Source organism: Oryctolagus cuniculus, chromosome 8, assembly GCF_964237555.1.
Source record: "Oryctolagus cuniculus chromosome 8, mOryCun1.1, whole genome shotgun sequence".
NCBI classification, from domain to species: Eukaryota; Metazoa; Chordata; class Mammalia; order Lagomorpha; family Leporidae; genus Oryctolagus; species Oryctolagus cuniculus.
Window position 1 is genome coordinate 112,719,519 of NC_091439.1, and position 20,259 is coordinate 112,739,777.

General features: G+C 45.2%; 1 protein-coding gene across 1 annotated transcript; it reads left to right on the forward strand.

Annotated features, from left to right (window-relative positions):
• The first annotated feature begins 8,695 nt into the window (after positions 1–8,695).
• On the forward strand, positions 8,696–10,972 carry LOC100009134 (defensin NP-3a). The gene is given in 3 exon segments (NM_001082298.1): positions 8,696–8,764; positions 9,997–10,178; positions 10,755–10,972. Coding segments are annotated over 2 exon segments (282 nt in total). The 5' UTR covers positions 8,696–8,764; positions 9,997–10,009; the 3' UTR covers positions 10,868–10,972.
• Positions 10,973–20,259: the final 9,287 nt, after the last annotated feature.

Below are 20,259 nucleotides of genomic sequence, written 5' to 3' on the forward strand. Positions count from 1 at the left end.
TAACAAAACACCCCAGGCAAGCCACTTGTGCAGCAGAAAGGGTTACTCAGGTGACAGTTTTGAAGGTCAACTCCTGCACTGGCTCAGTTCTGGTGAAGCTCACATGGAGGATGGCAGAGAGTGATGATAGGAGGTGGTGTGGGAGACACCAGCCACACTTCAAAGAGGAAAGACAGATAGACTCGAATTCCATACTTCATTCTGGGAGTACATCCTCAGCGACCTAACGTCTTCTCACAAGGCCACCATGAGAACCCAACTTTTAATCGTAGCGGATGCTGAAAGTTCACCACTAAAGCACAGGCAAACCAGAGCAGACAGTGACCAGCTGGCTTTTTACTGGACTGTGCTGTTAGCTGGTAGCACTGATCAAGTACCACTGCCAGCAGACACACTGACCTATTTCCAAATCTGAATTATATTCTCAGTGGGCTCTCCCTCCATGCTTTGTTTGTACCCATCAAAGGTGATCAAACAAAGCAGATCCCCCCACCCAGGATCTCTGTTCCTGATGAGGTGAGAATAGAAGGGGCTTCCTGGGCAGCATCTCAGAATGCTGCAAAAGCAGGATGTCCACCTCGCTGCAGCATTGGGAGCCCTGGGAATCTGTCTCTGTTTAATTTCAGGGAGTGGGAAGGGTGGCACAAAGGGAGATCATTTTTCCTAAGCTTTCAGTAAAGATATTTATTCTCAAACAATATATTTCACTTTGTGTTTCTATGGGGGTGCAAACTGTTGAAATCCTTACTTAATGCATACTAAACTGATCCTCTGTAAAAAAAAAAAAAAAAAAAAAAAAAAAACGAAAAGAAATTATCAATTCCCAACTTGATTCTCACTGGGATTAAACATGACAATAGGTCTGATCTGATTTCATCATCATTTAAAAAAAATCATCTATTATTTTTCACTTTATGTTTCTGTGTGGGAGCAAACTGTTGAAATCCATACTTAATGTATACTAAGCTGATCTTCTGTATATTAAGATAATCGAAAATGAATCTTGATGTGAATGGAAGGGGAGAGGGAGTGGGAAAGGGGAGGGTTGTGGGTGGGAAGGACGGTATGGGGGGGAAGCCATTGTAATCCATAAGTCGTACTTTGGAAATTTATAGTCATTAAATAAAAGTTTAAAAAAAAGATATTTATTCATTTCTGTGGAAAACGCAAATGATGGTGCTGTTTTTATAGAAGATTTTACATATTTATGCTTGAAAGTAAGAAAATTACAGGGAGAGAGAGAGAGAGATTCCATCTGCTGATTCACTTCCCTGGTGACCGCAACTCCCAGTGTTGGACCTGTTCAAAGCCAGGAGACAGGAGCCTCTCATTCAGTTCTCCCACATGGGTGGCAGGGGCCCAAACACTTGGGACATTTCTACTCCTTTTCCCAGGCCATTAGCAGGCAGCTGGATGGAGCAGCCAGCATGAACAGGCACCCTTACACGATGCCAGCTGTTCAGGCAGTGGCTTTACCCGCTGTGCCACAATGCCAGCCCTGTGATTGAGTCTTTTTTTTTTTTTTTTGACAGGCAGAGTGGACAGTGAGAGAGAGAGAGACAGAGAGAAAGGTCTTCCTTTTGCCGTTGGTTCACCCCTCAATGGCTGCCACGGCCAGCGCGCTGCGGCCGGCGCACAGTGCTGATCCGATGGCAGGAGCCAGGTACTTCTCCTGGTCTCCCATGGGGTGCAGGACCCAAGCACTTGGGCCATCCTCCACTGCACTCCCTGGCCACAGCAGAGAGCTGGCCTGGAAGAGGGGCAACCGGGACAGAATCCGGCGCCCCAGCCGGGACTAGAACCTGGTGTGCTGGTGCCGCAAGGTGGAGGATTAGCCTATTGAGCCGTGGCACCGGCCGGTGATTGTGTCTTACAGTGAGGTTCTGGAGCTTCCATCAACTCATTTTTCTGCATATATAAGTTCTGAATCATCTTTCTGTGTGAGAAGCGAAACCTGGGAACTCCCATTCCATCATCTTACTGACACCTGACTTCACAACACCCTGACTGTCAGCTTAAGGAGTGGAGGATCTGTTTCTAAAAGAAATGCAGGTGACTTCTGTCTAGTTGAGTGGACATTAGATTATACAGAGAAGATACAAGATATAGATTGGTGATAGGTGATAGATAGATACAATGGACAGAGCTTATTTTTTGCACACAGCCAGCATTACTCTGAATTGCTCAAGTATTATGTCAATGTTGTGATTGGGAGAGTTTGATGAGATTGTTGTCAATTGCATTTACATTAGTACCAACCGATAAACATGTAACATATCTCAACAGCAAAGGCCGAGAAGATTCAGTGTACAGACTTCACTTGGGATTAGAAAAAGACGTGAGGGAGAAACAGAAAAGGTAAAATTGCATTTAATTTAGAACACTTTTGCATTCACATTCCTTTTTAAAAAATTATTTAAATTATACAAGTTTCAAGTATTTCATACATTCAGATTTAGGAACACAGTGATACTTCCCACCCTACCTTCCCTCCCACCCATGCTCCAACCCATCCTACTCCTCCCTCTCACATTCCCACTCTTAATTGTCACAAAAGATCTATCCTATAGTTAATCCTACACCAAGTAAGAGAGTTCCACAAATAGTTCCTTATGCCAAGCGACAGAATTGCCTGTAAGGAACTTCCCCGAGAGGCCAGCCCCAGAAAGATGCTCCTGAAGCTATCAGAATCCTTGTCTGTGTGGCAGGAGAGGCTCATCTTTCCTGTTGGAAGAAGGAGCCTCAGGCACAGGGGATGGAAAGATAAGAATGGAAGGATAAAGGAAGCATCAAAGAGACATTACATTTTGATGTAAAGAAGCCATCTGTTTTGAAATAGTGAAACCAAATACAGCTGACAGTAATACTCATTTCCATCAAAGCAAATGAGATTTAATTTGGATGCCTGCTAGAGAGGACTTGGGCCCTCGCTTTGCTTCACAGTATAGAACATTTGTCCTCTTCTTCCACTCCTTCTACTCATTCACTTACTCATACTTTCTGCCCTTTGCTCTGTCACCAAATATCTCCTTAAATAAAGATTAAGATCATCCTATGGGTCAACAAGCTATGATTTGGGGGCCAGGTTTATTTCACCAACTATAAAGCTCTATTGGAACATGTCCAGCTCACCCATTCACATATCATCCATGGCTGCCTCCAGCTTCCAAGACTTTTCTGGTTGTCATGAAGTCAAACAACTATGTAAAAACTAACCACTAAGAGACTTGAGAACAATGTTCTCAGTTTTCAGATGAAGACACTGGAGGTACCAGGATATTAAAAGAGGTGCTCAGGGTAGTTATTGCTTGTGTCAACCATGAAGCCAAAACACAGCTGTTATCTGCTACCTGAAGACCTTTGAAATGGGTTTAATCTCCTACAAAAGAGATGGTAGTATCTTGGTCCTCAGTCACAGGTCACATCTGAGCTGCTACAACTTCAAAATCTTCTCTTAACAGCTGAGACTGTGTCTGAGTGGGCCATGTGATATGCTATGGCTATCTTTGGTCTCTGGCACAACAGTGACTCCCTCTATCTGACAGGTGTTTCTGCCTCATGTCAGCACTAATGGTAATATAGAGCCTTAACCCTCCTCCTCTAGTCTGTCTAAATGTCAGCAAATTTCCCCATTCTGTCACCATACACACACACACACACACACACACACACATGCACATATTTTCTTTTTAAAAAAAAAAGATTTTACTTAGTTATTTGAGAGGTAGAGTTACAGACAGTGAAAGGGAGAGAGAGAGAGAGAGAGAGAGAGAGAGGTCTTCCATCCACTGGTTCACTTCCCAACTGGCCGCAGTGGTTGGAGCTGTGCTGATCTGAAGCCAGGAGCCAGGAGCTTCCAATGTGAGTGCAGGGGCCCAAGGACTTGGGCCATCTTCCACTACTTTCCCAGGCCATAGCAGAGAGCTGGATTGGAAGTGGAGCAGCCGGGAATAGAACTGGCACCCATATGGGATACCAGAACAGCAAGCGGGGGATTAACTTACTGTGCCACAGCACTGGCCCCACACATTTTCAAATAAATAGGGAATCATTAGTCCCATAAAGAAGAACCAATAACGCTAAGATCTCCACTCCCCCAATAAGGGACATTCATAGCCTAGAGCTAGCCCTAAACTAGACTTTTCCAGAGCTGTTTCACCAATAACGATGCCTATCCTTCTTGCTAGAAGTGTCTCACAGTAAAATATCCCTTCATGATCAAATTTTGGACAGAGAGTAAACCATGGTCTACTGATGGCTGACATCCCATGCTAGGGTCAGCAAACAGGCCTAGATTGCCTTTACAAGGTCATATCTGTGCACTACGCTTGCAGCTCTCAGCAGAATCTCAAGTTTTGGTTTTAGGGGTTGGTGATGTCTCCAACAAACCCTTCCCTGCCAGTAATAGAGGTTATTGTTCTGAGCCTCTTGGAGGGTACAAGCTGGATCACTAAAATGATGAGAAAAAACCTTCAAACAGGTGGACATGGAGAGCATTGGGAATGACCAAATGGAAGTAAAATTAGCAAGTTTAACCTATGCCAAAGATGGAAGAAGTCACCAATGAAGGTGTGGGACATGAGCTGGTCCCACAATCACTGTCAGTATGGGAGTACTGGTAAGAAAGTGCTAAGTTGTTAAGATATTAGTGCTCCTTAAGGTGTACTTTGCTTGAAGTCTAATATGTGGTACAGGGCCTGTAGCTACTTCTGGATATGAAGCTAGAGAAGTATTCAACAGGACTGCCCTGGTCATGAACTATGAGCCAGACTGGAAACTTGGAACATGTTGCAAAGCCACTTTGCACACCACAGTGTAAACTAGTGCAACCACTGTGGAAGACAGTATGGAAATACCTCAGAGATCTGAATGTAGACCTACCATATGATCCAGCCATCCCACTCCTGGGAACTCGCCCAAACCAAAAGAAATCAGTATATGAAAGAGTCATCTGTACTTCCATGTTCATTGCAGCACAAGAAACAACAGCAAAGATATCAAACAAACCAGATGTCCATCAACTGTTTACTGGGTAAAGAAATTATGGTGTATATATACCCCATGGAGTACTACTCATGTGTAAAAAAAATGAAAACCTGTCTTTCACAACAAGATGGTCACAACTGGAAACTATTAATAACTTAGTGAAATAACAAATTCCAAAAAGACAGATATCATTTGTTTCCCCTGATCCAACTAATAGAAAACCTGGAATGTAATGTATTGGACTGAAACAGACATCTTGAGATTTGATGATTGTTTACAGCCCTTGTCTCCTCCATTGAGGAACAGTGTTTTGTTTAGTTTTATTCTGTTTTGTTTTCTTTTTCTTCATACTGTTTGTTGAGCGCCATTACTTAAAGTTCAGTTAACTCTATGATCATTAAATATACTGAAAATAGATCATGGTACAGGTTAAGAGTGGGAATCGGGGGCGGGGGGAGGCAGTTAGAGTGTGTGGGTGGGGGAGGATAGGGAGGACATCCCACTATGTTCCTAAATTTGTACATATGAAGTATATGAAACATGTATAACAAATAGTTTTTTTTTCTTTTTTTATTTTACACAGAGAAGCAGAGAGAGACAGAGACAGAGAAAGAGAGGTCTTCCATCTGCTGGATCACTCCCCATTTGGCCACAATGGCTGGAGCTGTGCCGACCTGAAGCCAGGAGTTTCTTTCAGGTCTCCCATACAGGTGCAGGGGCCCAAGGACTTGGGCCATCTTATACTGCTTTCCCAGGCCATAACAGAGAGCTGGATCAGAAGAGGAGCAGCTGGGACTTGAACTGGTGCCCATATGGGATGCCAGCCCTGCAGACCAGGGCCTTAACCAGCTGCGGCACAGTACCGGCCCCCAACAAATAAATTTTTTATAAAGAAAATAAAGAAAAGACTGTGCCCCACATGTCACCTGATTGAGTCTGATTAGGGCACTCAATTTTTTTAAGTGAAATTGGTCCAGTGACATCAAAGTGTAAACACGCCCAAGCCTCAACAACTGTGGATCCCATCTAATGGCAGGTATATGGCAATGCAATTGCTCTGGCATCCCCGTGAGTGGCTGAGTGGTGCCAAACCCAGACCTAATAAACTGAGGGTAACAGCCTCACATATAGAGAAATAAACCAAGTTCCCTCAGCACAAGGATGCATACAGGACTCCATTTTACACTATGTGAAAAAGTATACACCCCTGCCTATAAGAGAGCACCCTCATGCTTTCAACAAAGCCCACTGAAGACCCACAAGGGCTACTATGCTTATGAAACAAGCAAGGCATTAGCAAAGGGCCTTGCAGACTTTCATCAGCCATTAAAATGCCCAGAACCCAATTCACTTCACAGATGGCCCTCTGGGAAGATGACTCCCACCAGGATGGCCCTGTCTCCAATGACACCAGCTTAACCCACAAGGTTGTTGGTATACATGACACCACCTCAGAAAACAGCACAAAAGGTAATTAAGAGAAATGGTGGCATCACCAAAACCAGAAACATAAAGAATCTCACTTTGACCACAAAGTGACCATGAAGCCAGCATCTTCTTACTGCTAATAAGGCAATGGGCTTTGGAAATCCCCTGGATCACGCACAATACATCTGCCCCCATCAATGTTGCCTCTCTTAGCTCACAGTCCACTAAATATCTCATAGATGACTCTGCAGAATGCTACTTTGCTTTATAGGTAGCCAGTTAGCTCCACTCCAACTGCAGAAAAACCACAAGGACAAGTTTGTGAGACTTCCCTATGAGTTGCACAAAAATGTGGATTTGTTTCCTCATAACGTCCCTCTCTCCTGCCTGGTGGAGAAATATCTGTGGATTGCAGTGCGTGCTTTGTGCAAAGAGGCTGTTCCCAGTATAACTTCTGTTCCTCACTGGTGGTTACCACACCAACAGGGCTTTTCCCATGTGGACACAGGACCATTTCCTTTTTATCTCCACACACACAACCACAGGGTCCCAAATGCAACTACAAAATCCCAAAAACTTAAAACTGTCACCCAGTCCAGCCCCTGCCCGGCTCCCGCAGCTGTTCACTCCCTCTTCCCCACCACACACTGCCCCAGGACCCAGGCCTCTTGGCTTCAGCCTCAGCTCCCTAGAAAGTGCCTTCTATGTCTCTCCTGCTGCCCCAGGCCCACGGACTAACCCAGAGTGGGAAGTGAGCGCTCCCCGTGGGGTGTGGCTGGGGGGTCCTCCCGCGGGGGTGCTATCGGCTGGCCTGCTCCCAGGGAGCCCCAGCCCCCAGAACAGACTCAGCTCCTACCTGGCCCAGGGACATTGGCCAGGCTGTCTCCTGACCCCTGGCACCGGTCGGTGCCCCTCTCCCTCCCCTGTTCTTCCCAGCCCTTGCTCTTGGTGGCTCCCACCCCTGCTCCACCTCTGGCTGAGCTTTGTATGTTCCACTAACCTGAGCTGGCGGCAGGTGGAGATGCCAGGGTCATAGTTACCCCCAAATTTACTAAATCCTTGGGTTGAGACTTGTGCCCATTTCCACAAATGCTATTGTTGCTGAGTCTGCCCCACCACTGGAACTCAGTACTTTTCCTTGGGTGACACCTAACTTGTGGATATGGCACAGTCATCACCATTACATGTCTTGAGATGAAGGGAAACACTTCCTCTTTCATTCAATTGCTCCCAGTTCTTCACAGACTGACACTTCCCTTCTTCCAAAAAACATATGGTGGTCCTGAGACTCTGCTTTGTTCCTTTGGATGATGTGAGCATCCTCCTGACCACATTGACTGGCTAGATAGCACATCTGTACCATTACATTGAAAGTTACCCTGTTCCGTTCTGTTTTCACCCAAAGCCATATTATTTACCTCTCCTTGAGGAGGCAGAAGATAGAGAAGAGCAGCACATTTCAACAGGTGAACTGGTGGCCAAGGGACTTCCTATTCAGTTAATTTAGGGAGAGATATGTGATGTGAAGCCTGCTATCCCTGGCACATGGTATTCATACCTGTCACATTCAGTATAGGTTCAATCGTCAGTCTAGTCTGGACTGATTTGCAGAGCTCTCACTCTGGAAGTCTTCCTGAGGAATTTGCTGGGTATTTTAAGTCTCATTCACCAATCTCACAGGTCCTTACTAGACAACATTTATTGCCAGCCCATCTATTACTGAAGTTAGATAACATTCATTCCTTCTGGGGTACAACACACACTTGATACATCCATAGTTTAGACTCCAGCAAAAGGGCACCACACAGTCACACATTTCTCCTCTAGTGCACCATCTACCTAGTGTTTTCCAACTTCCTCACCCTGCACAATGAGCAGACCTCAGGTCTTCAGGAGGTTGGACAATCGGATTCCAAATTCTCTGAGTGTGCATTGGTGTTTTCACCCTGCTCCCTTAACAAAAAATATACTATAAAGGGTGAGCCCATGGTTTCTAGTAGACTTTGATATTTTCTTGATCCAAAATATTCAGCCTGGGCCAATGGCCTAGGCGTCACAAGAAAAAATAGTGATTGCTGCCTAGGCATGCACAAGGCTGACCAATACAGACAAGAAGTCCTCTGCTGAGCCCCGTTTTAACCCAGTTTCCTGAAAAACTGCCGAATGGTCCTGGCCCCAGAGTTGATTCAATTGCCCAATAGGAAGTAAACTTAAGAAATTTTGAGAAAACATCTCGTTAAATAGAAGTCCTGTGCAGCAGATGTGAGGTGGCTGCTGCTCCTGGAGACCTGGGTCAGAGGACTGCTTGCTGCGTGCCTCTCTCTGATCATCCCACAAAGCCTGTGGATCTGTAAGTACTGAAAAGCTATCAGCTCTCACTTGGTGGTTGTACCATTGAATCTCAGCAGCAATCTGACCCTAAAGGTGAGTCTACCCAGGAGGAACCCAGGCGTGTACTCCCTGCTGCAGCTCTTCTGAAGGGCTCTTGTGGCTGCTGGGGACAAGAGCTGCCCTGTGAGTTAATAGAGAAAGGTGAAATGATTTGTTCGAAACACAAATATCCTACTAAACTCATCCAGTGAAGACAACAACGGCTTCTTCAGGTGTGCTTCTATTTTGCCAATTGTTTTCTAATCAGGTAATTTATTTTACGCTATTCAGATTTTGCTGTGATGCTATTATTTGGATATTAACCCTTATCAGATATCCCCTGCTGTTTACTAGTTTGCTTCTTCTGCTGCCGATTGTTTCCTTTGCTCTGTAGAAGCTTCACAATTCAATGCAACACCACTGTCCATAGGCAAGAAGATCCACATCAAGAAATTTCATCTCTATCTGATCACTGAGTAGTTTTATGGTTTCAAGGCTTGAATCCACTTTAGTTTAATTTTCCTGTATGATTTGAGATGAGGGTACAATTTTGGATAAATACATCAGATTGTCAGATTGGGCACTTTCTTTACACACAATTTTAAATTGTCACTGCTGCTTCAATAAAACAGGAAAAAATAAACACTCTCCCATCCTTTGACCAGTTATTTCTGTAGTACCAACTGAGTTCATTTCCACACTATCAGCAGCAGGAACCTACCCACCCCATAACCTTAAAATCCTCCTTCAAGACAATAGAAAGACCTAAGCACTGCAGTGATCAACTCTCTACTCACAGGGTCCAGGACTGGGAACAGATTTCAGACCTTTAGAGAGCAGCAGGCCCCATCTTCCAAAAATAAGAGGCATTTGCTACTTGATCTTATTAAATGAGAGCACTGCTTCTTCTCCATCTTGAATATTAAAGGCATATGCTCCAATGAGCTTGAAATAGGAAAATTTAGCAGAGTCGGCACAAAAATTTTGAGCCCCAGCCCAGAAGAGTCAGTAAACACACAGACTTGTATTACATTGGGGCTGCCAGAACAGAGAAGCATCATGAGGATTTGAGGGCAATGGCAGCTCTCTCCCTCCCTATCAAGGTACACCTTCCCTTCCAGCAGCAGGGTTGTATCTGAGCCTCCTCTAACAGACCCACAAATACAGACTGATGCCTCACTGCTCACACTGTCCTGCTCTCCCATCCTGCAGGTGCCTCCCGGCCATGAGGACCCTCATCCTCCTTGCTGCCATTCTCCTGGCGGCCCTGCAGGCCCAGGCTGAGCTCTTCTCAGTAAATGTCGATGAGGTTCTAGACCAACAGCAGCCAGGGTCGGACCAGGACCTCGTCATCCACCTTACAGGGGAGGAAAGCTCTGCTCTTCAAGTTCCAGGTGAGAGATGCAACACAGCTGAGCTGGTAGAGACTCCAGGGAATGAACAGCACATGGACTCTGGAATTGCCTGGGAGAGTAACCGAGATGATTTTTATTTAACCTTCCTGGCTGGTGATATTCAAATCTGTAAATTGAATACTGAAAGCCAAATGAATCTGAGGGTATCTTTTAAAAAGACTTTTGAATCAGATTTGTGTGTGCTATTCTCAGGTTTTATGACATGGAGAGGCACACGGACTAGTTGGTCTTATCTAAATAAGTACAATTAATTATAAGGTGAATATTGAACTCTAACAATAAGAGGTTTAGAAACTGAAATCAGAAGTAAGGTTGTCTTCATGTCTGTGTGTAATGGGGTCAGAGCACATAGAAGTGAACACAGTGAGAACTGGTCTCAGGCTCCACGTGTCCAGCACTTGCTTGTATGTTTATTCCTACTGTTGGGAGTTGCCCATGCTGCTGGCTATACTGGAGCCAACTTGATGATCCCACTCAGTCTACATGCAACTTCTCCAGCACGCCTTTTGGCACCCACCTGTGACTCAGTGCCTGACATTTTCCTTGTGTCCTCAGATACAAAGGGCATCTGTGCTTGCAGAAGACGCTTTTGCCCGAATTCTGAACGCTTTTCGGGGTACTGCAGAGTCAATGGAGCCCGCTATGTACGCTGTTGCAGCAGAAGATGAAGAACAGAAAAACGGATTCCTTATTTGCTTTTACAATTCAAGGGAAACTGTTTCCACTCCTCTGCTATGTCCTTTGCTTTCCTACCCCAAATAAAATTCTTGAAGAGAATGCTCTGCATGTGCTCCTATGCTGCTCGCATGTATTCTAGTCTGATCTATTTGAAATGCAGGACCCAGAATCTTAAATTCTTTTAAACAAAAGTCTGGCTCCAAATTCCACACATCTGACTTGGACTCAGGCTTCATGCAAAAGTGATATGAAAGCTCCAGTCACAGGTCTGATCTACCAACCATCTTCTACAGTCCCTTTCCTCACTGAGATGAGATCCACTTTCTTTTTCTTAACATTTATTTATTTATTTGTTTGATAAATAGAGTTACAGATGGTGGGGGGGGGGGATTCAGAGAAAAGACAGGTCTTCCATCTGCTGGTTCACTTCCTGAATGGCTGCAATGGCCAGAGCTGGGCCATTCTGAAGCCAGGAGCCAGAAGCTTCCTCTGGGTCTCCCACATGAGTGCAAGGGCCAAACACATGGGCCATCTTCTGCTGCTTTCCCATGCCATCAGCAGAAAGGAGCAGCTGGGAATCTCATCCAGGCCTATATGGGATGCTGGCATTGCAGGCAGAGGCATAACCTACTATGCTACAGTGCCTGCACCAAGATGTACTCTCAAAGTTTTAAAGACATTTCTCACATTTCCCACAAGTAATGCAAGGGATCACTGTCAGCTTTAGTAGAAGCAATCACAAAACCTTACGTCTCAGGAAAAGCCACTATACACTTAAGCAAAATTGTAGAGTTTTATTGAAAAGAGCCAAATGTAACAGATGCCTCTTAGATCTGGGATTTCACAGTTAATTGAATCAACACCAGTTTGGATTGGAAAAGGCTGAGAACAAAAACGCCATAAAGTAAAACAAAAAAGAAAAGAGCACTACACTGATAAAGTCTTGTGCATGTTATCTACACAAATACTGGAAGCTTGATTGTGCAAAATAAAGCTGATTTTCACATACACTGCACTCAAGTCCTCCACTGCGCTTTGCAACTTGGGCTCTCTACAGTTAATTTAAGCTACAAGGGACCCAATACTCTCCATAAAATATAGCTTCAAAAGAGCACCAGGGAAAAATGAAAAGAAGCACCTGGGACTCTTTCATAGTGCTGCAGGGAGCTGAAGTTTTGATACCAGACATCCCACTCATCAGTTAATGAAGGCAAGGAACTGGGTCTAAGCAAAGGACGTCAGATGCACAGGTTGCCCTGAGACAGCCGCAGCTCCTCCTGGTGCTCCACACCAACACACATACCACATGTGGTAATTATGTACTTCCTCAGCTTATCTTCTTGTTCCCACACAAGACATCTGGTTCACTGACAAGCATGTGTCTCTGAAGACCCAGCCTGACATCATAGTGAAAGGTCATCTGTGTCTTCCTCCTCTGGGCTTCCCTTTCCCTCTGCTAAATACTCAGACTCTCAGACACTCATCCTCCATGATTACAAAGTCACCTATCAGGATGTGACCACAAAACCCTTTTGAGGATTCTCATCTGATTAAGTTGATGCATCATAAAGCATAAAATTATAGTATCAGGGAATAGAAGCTTATGCCGCCAACTGCAATGCCAGAATCCCATATTAGCACCAATTTGATTCCCGCCTATTCCACTTCTGATCCAGTATCCTTCAAATGCGCCAGGGAAAGCAGTGGAAGACAGCCTAAGTACTTGCATTCCTGTCACCCACTTGGAAGATCCAGATGAAGCTCCTGGCTCATGGCTTTGGCCTGGTCCAGCCCTGGCCATTTGATGAGTGAACCAGCAGATGGAAGAGCGATTAATCTATCTATCTGTCTGTCTATCTATCTATCTATCTATCTATCTATCTCTCCCTCTCCAAATCTGCCTTTAACATAAATAAAATAAACCTTTTTTGAAAAGTTTCATTATTATTTCTGGTCTTCAAGGGAGAACATGGAAACTTAGAGAGGTAAACCAGGTAGCCCATGTATATAAATTGCGTGACAGTATAATTTTAACAACTGATGAACATCACTGAAGGCTGAAATATTTAAGAAGATAATATGTAGATTGTGCCTTTACAAAGCATTAAGACTTTAGAAAGAAAGAAAAGTATGGCAAGAAAAAATTCACTGTCAATCTCAAATGGAAGCATAAATGATCTTGAAGTTTTGGACAGATTTAAAGAAGAGTTAGAGCCAGCATTGTGCATAGGGGTTTAAACAGCTGCCTTGATACTGGAAATGGCCCTCAGTTCATAGTTCATATGCCAGCTGTCCCACTTCTGATCGAACTCCCCACTAGTGGCTTGGGAAAGGCAGTAGAGGATGGCCCAAGTGTTTTTATGCCCCTGCCATCCTCATGGGTGACCCAGATGAAGCTCCTGGCCCCTGGCCTCTGGTTCTTGGCTCCTGGCTCCAGCTTCTCCCAACCCTGTCTCTTGGATCCATCTGGGGAGTGAATCAGTGGATGGAGAATATCTCTCTCTCTCTCTCTCTCTCTCTCTGTTTCTCCCTATGTAACTCAGACTTTCAAATAAGTGAATAAATCTTTAAAAAGTAGATAAAAGAGCTAGAGTAGACTTTTAGGTAATGAGTATGATGTAAGTGAATGAGGAATACAAGGCCAGTAAGTCACTGGGACCTGATTTTCTCACCTATAAGGAAACAGTGAGAGTCAAATGAATCTGAGAATTATTTTTTCTCCAAAGGCTTTTGATTCCAAGATATGTCTGTGAAATTCACTAGTTTCAACATCAGAAGAGACATACTGATTACTTCTTCCTGGATGCAAATGCAGAGATTTAATAATATGGAGTTGACTGTATGCAGTCTGTTTGAGTGGGTTTCAGAAGACAGAGATCTGTGTTTGATGCATGTGTGATGGGGCAGGGGCACACAGAAGTGAAGACAAACAACATTGGATCCCAAATCTGTGTGATCAGTGCTGGCTGTGGATGTTGCTTCCTGTTTATGGGCTGTCCGTGCCTCTGGCTATAGTGTATCCCACAAGAGAACCTTCTCATTCCAACCCATGGCCTCTCCAAGGCTCTCCTTGCTACCTGTCTGTGACTTCGGAGCTCAATACCTGGTGTTCTGTCTGTGCCCCCGAGACACTAGCAATATTGCTGCCTGCACCCACAGAGCTGGATCCCGTCATCCAGGAGAGATGCCTCTGGGCTCTACTCCTCTGATGATTTTTGATTCAAACTATACTGTGACTAAGTGGTGAAAACAGCAGGAATATCTTGTCCTCCACTTTCTTTCTCCATCTGAAATAAATTTGTGGTGGAAAGTGATCTGTGTGTCAGCTTCCCTGAAGTTTTCTTCATGTCTCATTAGGGTCCCATCACACATGCATCAAACACAGATCTCTGTCTTCTGAAACCCACTCAAATAGGCTGCATACAATCAACTCCCTATTATTAAATCTCTGCATTCATTCTGATGTTGAAACTAGTGAATTTCACAGACATATCTTGGAATCAAAAGCCTTTGGAGAAAAAATAATTCTCAGATTCATTTGACTCTCAGTATTCCCTTTATAGGTGAGAAAATCAGTTCCCAGAGACTTACAGCCCTGACTTCAGTAGCTCATGTCTCATTAGGGCCCCTTTGAGTCAAATGATTATCTGAAATCAAAATATTTTAAGCAAAATAGTTGCTCCAATTCTAGGAACGTCCAGATCAAAAACAAGATTCATATAAAAATTTACAAGAAAGCTTAAATAATGCTGCTAATATATTTATGAGGATACTTCAAATGTTTCTTGGGGAAAAAAATAGGCATGGCTTTCAAAAACATTTGTACAGAAATCAGCTGTCTTTTAATTCCATTTATCCATGAACTTTTTGAAAGAACCGCCTATCTACTTCTCTTTTAACTACACTTTCATTTTGAATGGATGCCCTGTCAGAGACATTTTCTATGTGCTAGACAAAGCATTTATTCTCAGACTCTAACTTACGTGGTCCTGACTCATTCCCTTCTCTCCCAAGGAGCTGAGATTATACTGCATAGCCCACTTCACACAGCTGCCTTTTAAGACCTGGTACTGCAGCAACGCCCCTGAGATAGTCTGACTTCAGATTGGAATCACAGTTAACATAGACATAGTGAGCAGAAGAAAGCCCCAGGAGCACCACACTGTGATGCAGTCTTCATCATCCTCTCGTAACTACTAAGAGCTGAATTTTATCAATATAAAATGATGCATGACCAATTTCTCATCTACACATTATAATGTACACTTTCTTGTGTTTCCTTCACGATGCTTAAAGCCTATAAAACACTGCTGGAAGTAACACTCGGGATAAGCAGTGAGAGAGAAAGTAATTCTCCGAGCAATGTGGCATCCTTGCTGTGCTGCAGTATGCTGAGTTTCCAATCCTCAAAACTGATCCTGCAAACCTGTGAGCAAAGTCAGCAAACTGCCCCAGAGGATGGAGGGCAACCACTGTGCCCTCTGCCCACAGCTCCCCTGCTCTGCTCTGTCTCCAGCACTACCCACCCCTACACACACACACACATGTGGGGATAGAGTCCTTCCTGAGCCTGACTTCCTCTTCCCCTCTAAGAGGTCACACCCCTGACCAACACTCAGATGGATGGCAGGCAAGATGCCATTCTGAGGATTCCAGACCTGGGAAATGTGACGATCAACACACGTGTCTGGAGACCCAGCATACTTCGTGCTAACTATACTGTAAGCAGAAGCATTTTCGTTTAAACTCTTTCAGTTCTATGCTGGTACGCTCTTTACCTGAAGCCTGATCCCCAGGCCATGACTGTCACCTGGCTGCACAGTAGTACAGGAGCATATCCTGTGAGTGCCTTGGTCTCAGTGAGGGTGTAGGTCAGTGGAACACCTGCCTTTCATTGGGAATAGCAAGCCAGGCCACCTGCAGTCCACGTGTCCAGAGCCATAGGGAGCCACATGAGTCATGTTTAGTCCATAGGTTCCAGGAGGTGTAATAGACAGTATGAGGCCTCCACACAAATCTTCAAACCTTCTGAATTCAGGGGTCTGTGGGGCCAGCAGTAGCAGGACCCTGGTGTGTTGCCCAAAAGCACATGAAGAACATCCTCCTGATAGCACAGGTGAGCCTTAGTAACAGGGACCAACGGAATGTGGATGCCTCCCAAAGACAGAAGAGTTCCCATAACACATGTTGGGCATGCCTCAAAGAGGCCATAGGCCAATGGTCAGAATTAAGTAACTGCATGGGAAATCTGGTGGTGTGCTAAGGATCAGGTCCTACCCAGAAATTTTACAATGATCCTTGACCATGAATCTCACATGGGATGTGCCCTGGCCACCATTGAAAGAAATCCACTACAACAGTTAGTGTGGCTTTGATGCAACACTGACTAAAGTGACTTTTCTTCCATGGAGACATTAAGTAGAATGTGACCAGAGTAATGACACTGGGTACAGGGATTTAGATTTAATAGCACCAATTCAGAGTTTCGAAAGTTATAGATGGTAGTATACTGTTGAGATAATTCATGGCAGCCTAGCCAATGTGTACTGGGTCCCTGAACACGAATGTAAACAGGGACCAAAACTATTTAATTAAGAAATTGAATAGAACACATCAGACAAGTCTTCTATGGTTAGTCTCTAAAATGCCAAAGTTAGACCTTGTATTTTGACTCTAAATGTGCCCAAAAGGAACTCATTCTGGCTTTGATTTTCAGTACAATGTTCAATGAGTAATGGTAGGTTCAGTATTTTATCATAAGGGGTCTATAAGTATGTGTTAGCCAGCACTTGATCACTAAAAAAAGTTTCCTGAGGCAACATAATTAATTAAATAAAAGACATTCTGTTTCAATTCACAACTCAAGAGGGTCACAGTCAAAGGCCAGTTGGCCCCATGGGTTCAGGCTGTGGTGAATGTGCCCTTGCTGGCAGAGTCCGAATGTAGCTCAGGGCACCTGTGACAACACAGTAGGCATATGTATTCACGTGTATGTAGTCTCTCAAAAAACACCAAGATTCATCATGGGGGCTCCATTCCAAGAATCTGATCCAGTTTAATCACATCCCATAAGTCCTACTTCTTCTAAACACTGCAATTGGATCAAGTTTATATCTTCTTATGCTTAACATAAGAGATTTAACCAGTGAACTTTTTTATTGGCAGCCAGGTGCAGGGGTGGAGTATACAATTTGAAGTAGCGTTGGATGATTTTATCCAACTGAAGGTAATGTAAGTGTTCTGAGCACACCTATAAGAGTGAGGTTCACTTATGATAATACAGTAGGTTAGGCATTTTAAAGGCATTTTTAGCACACAGCATTTTCAAAGTGCTGAATCACAGATTGGAGCACAGTGATGTTTCTCCTGTGCCCCCTTCAGTCCCCGAGGCTGCACCACTGCCTTGGCAGAGCACAGCAAGTTCAGCAAAAAGGTTTTGTGCCTCAGAGTCCAGGCAGGTCCTGTGTTTCCACAGTGATCTGCAGCCTGCACCACAGTCCTGTCTTCCCAGGATTCTCCACCAGTGTCAGTGTCCAGCAACATAGACACAGCTAATGCTGTTCTATCACATGCACACACTTGAGCTCACACAGAATATTTAGGTGAGTCTGGACATTCAGTAAGAGTCTTCACCCTGTTTTGTAGTCAGTGTTCTGCAGAAGCTTTGGAAGAGTGTGCATGTGCAGGGGTGGGGAAGGGGAGAGAGAGAATTGAGAGAAATGAGATATGGCCCCTCACACTTACTCTCCAGGTGGCCCAGAAGACATAGTGGGCTGAGGCATTGGCCACGACTCAGATGTGTAGTTTTGCAAGGGTAAGAAGGTTTAGGCATGGAATGTAGACTGCATTTCAGAGCGTGGCCAGGTGGGGGAGCAGCTGAGACAGTGACTGCTCTCACTGTGGGTTGCCTCAGAGCACAAGGCTCTTGTCCTGTCTTGTGCTTCATTGTCCTGACCCCAGGCAGGAATGTTCCTGGAGCTTCTGTTCTCACACAGGGTCCCCCCACTCTCAGGAAATAGTAGGTACTCTCAGGGGGCTCCTGGATCCTCCTATTTCTCCACATTCCCTGACAACTCTTACAAGCTATCTGTGTGTTTGTCATTTGTATTCTGTGGCAATATTGCAACAGATGAGTTGGGAATAGCTGCCTTGAGCAGTTTTAAAACATAGTCCCGGCCGGCTCTGCGGCTCACTAGGCTAATCCTCTGCCTTGCGGCGCCGGCACACCGGGTTCTAGTCCCGTTCGGGACGCCGGATTTTGTCCCGGTTGCCCCTCTTCCAGGCAAGCTCTCTGCTGTGGCCAGGGAGTGCAGTGGAGGATGGCCCAAGTGCTTGGGCCCTACACCCCATGGGAGACCAGGGTAAGTACCTGGCTCCTGCCATCGGATCAGCGCGGTGCGCTGGCCACAGTGCACTGGCCGCGGTGCGCCGGCCGCAGTGGCCATTGGAGGGTGAACCAACGGCAAAAGGAAGAACTTTCTCTCTGTCTCTCTGTCCACTCTGCCTGTCAAAGAAAGAAAGAAAGAAAGAAACCATAGTCCCAAAGCTGTGACACTTATCTGGTAGAATTTCCTCATCTGGAACGCAGTGCTGGCAGTATCTTGATGAAAGGAATGTGCCCAGCCTGGTGCTGTGCAGTATGCTGTGCCAGATCTTCAGAAACTGCTGGCTTCACTGCCTCTCTCTGGGGTGTTAGTACAATCTGAATACCTGTACACCCAAAATGCATAGGTTAACATCTTAAAACTCAAGCTGACAGCACTTAGACCTGAGTCTCTTGATAGGTGTTCAGATCAGGGGGGGCAAAGTCCCTTTGAAAGTGCCTCATGGAGCACCCCAGTGCCTGCCTCTCTGTAGGAACAGGGCGAGTAGGCATGGGGGATGGAACAGAGAGTAGGCCATCACTAGGAGAGAACCTGCGTCTGCTGGCAACTTGATCTTGCATGTCTCAACCTGTAGCACCGTGAGAAACGTATTTCTATTGGTCACAACCCATCCAGTTGATGCTGCTTTGTTTACAACAAGCCAACAAGACTCGGTGGGATGGAGACTTTGGACTCCAGATACTTTACTTTCTGGATGCCTAAACATCCCACATGGAGAGAAACTGAGGTCACTTGTATGACAGCAAAGAGAGCATTTACCAACCACAGTCCTGCAGGCAAAAATACCTATTTGCACTTTCTGCCATGATAGGATCTATCTATTATCTTCTCCAAACCTGTCCCTTACAGGAGCCTCCTCACCACAGGAGCCCGCAAAACCTTTAAGGAAAGCCCTACATCCTCCAGTAGACTTCTACTCCATGAGATCCCTGTCTTCCTGAGGGTTTAGGCCTCCAGAGAGCTGCAGTTTCCACCTGCTGAAAAGAAGAGCTATTTGTTTCCTGACCTTGTGAATAAATGCACTGTTGTTTCCACTGTCAGTATTTAAAAGTCAATATTCAAGCAGGTGGGAAAACTCAGATAGCAAGATCCTTATCAAGGTTGTCAGCGGGAAGCCTGACAGACACTAAGCACAGGGCATCCCGCGGTGATGGAAGTTGTGAAAACAGAAGAACATCAAAGACACCCACCTGAGGGCAATGGAAGCTCTGACCCTGCCTCTCCTCCTGTGGGCTAGGTTAGCCTCAAGCTCCTATTTCAGGCTCTTGCCTTTTACTTAGAGGAGAATTTGAAGTGTAACCTGATACAGTTTATTTAAGGAGTGAGAAGAATACATAGGAACATGAGGGCTTTATTAAGGGAGAGTGGGGCCAGGAAGGGTAAAGACAGGCTTCCACACCAGGCTTTCCCTGAGTCCAGGAGGGGAGAGTGGGAGAGAGCCCACCCCTTCATGTGCTTCTTATCCACTTCCAAAGGAGGGTGGTTACATAGTCTGATTGACAGGTGTGTTTATAGGATTACATAGGGGCGGGGAGGCGTGGCCTCCAGCTCCTGAACTAGCTATCTACCTTAAATTTTCCCACATCACATGCACAGCTCCTCCATAGCAGCCTCTGTCTCTGAGCCTCCCTTAACAGATTCGTGAATACAGGCTGTCTGTATTCTCACTCCTCACATAATTAGGCTCCTGCTCCCCGGTCCTCAGGTGATTCCAGACATCGGACCCCAGCCCTCCTCTCTGCCATATATTCTCCTTGTGGCCATCCAGGCCCAGGCTGATCCTCTCCCTCCAAGACTGGATGCAGCTCAAGAGCAGCCAGGGGCCGAGGAGAAGGATTTGTCTAAGTTCTTTGGCAGGGCTGTAACTGCTCTTGTCTCAGGTTAGAAATTCCCAGGCCCGAGCTACAATCTCTAGTGAGGAACGACTTGAGACAGGGACCAACTCCCCCTCTCTGGGGACTTTCCTCAACCTCTCGGGGCCTTGCTTTTCTCTACTT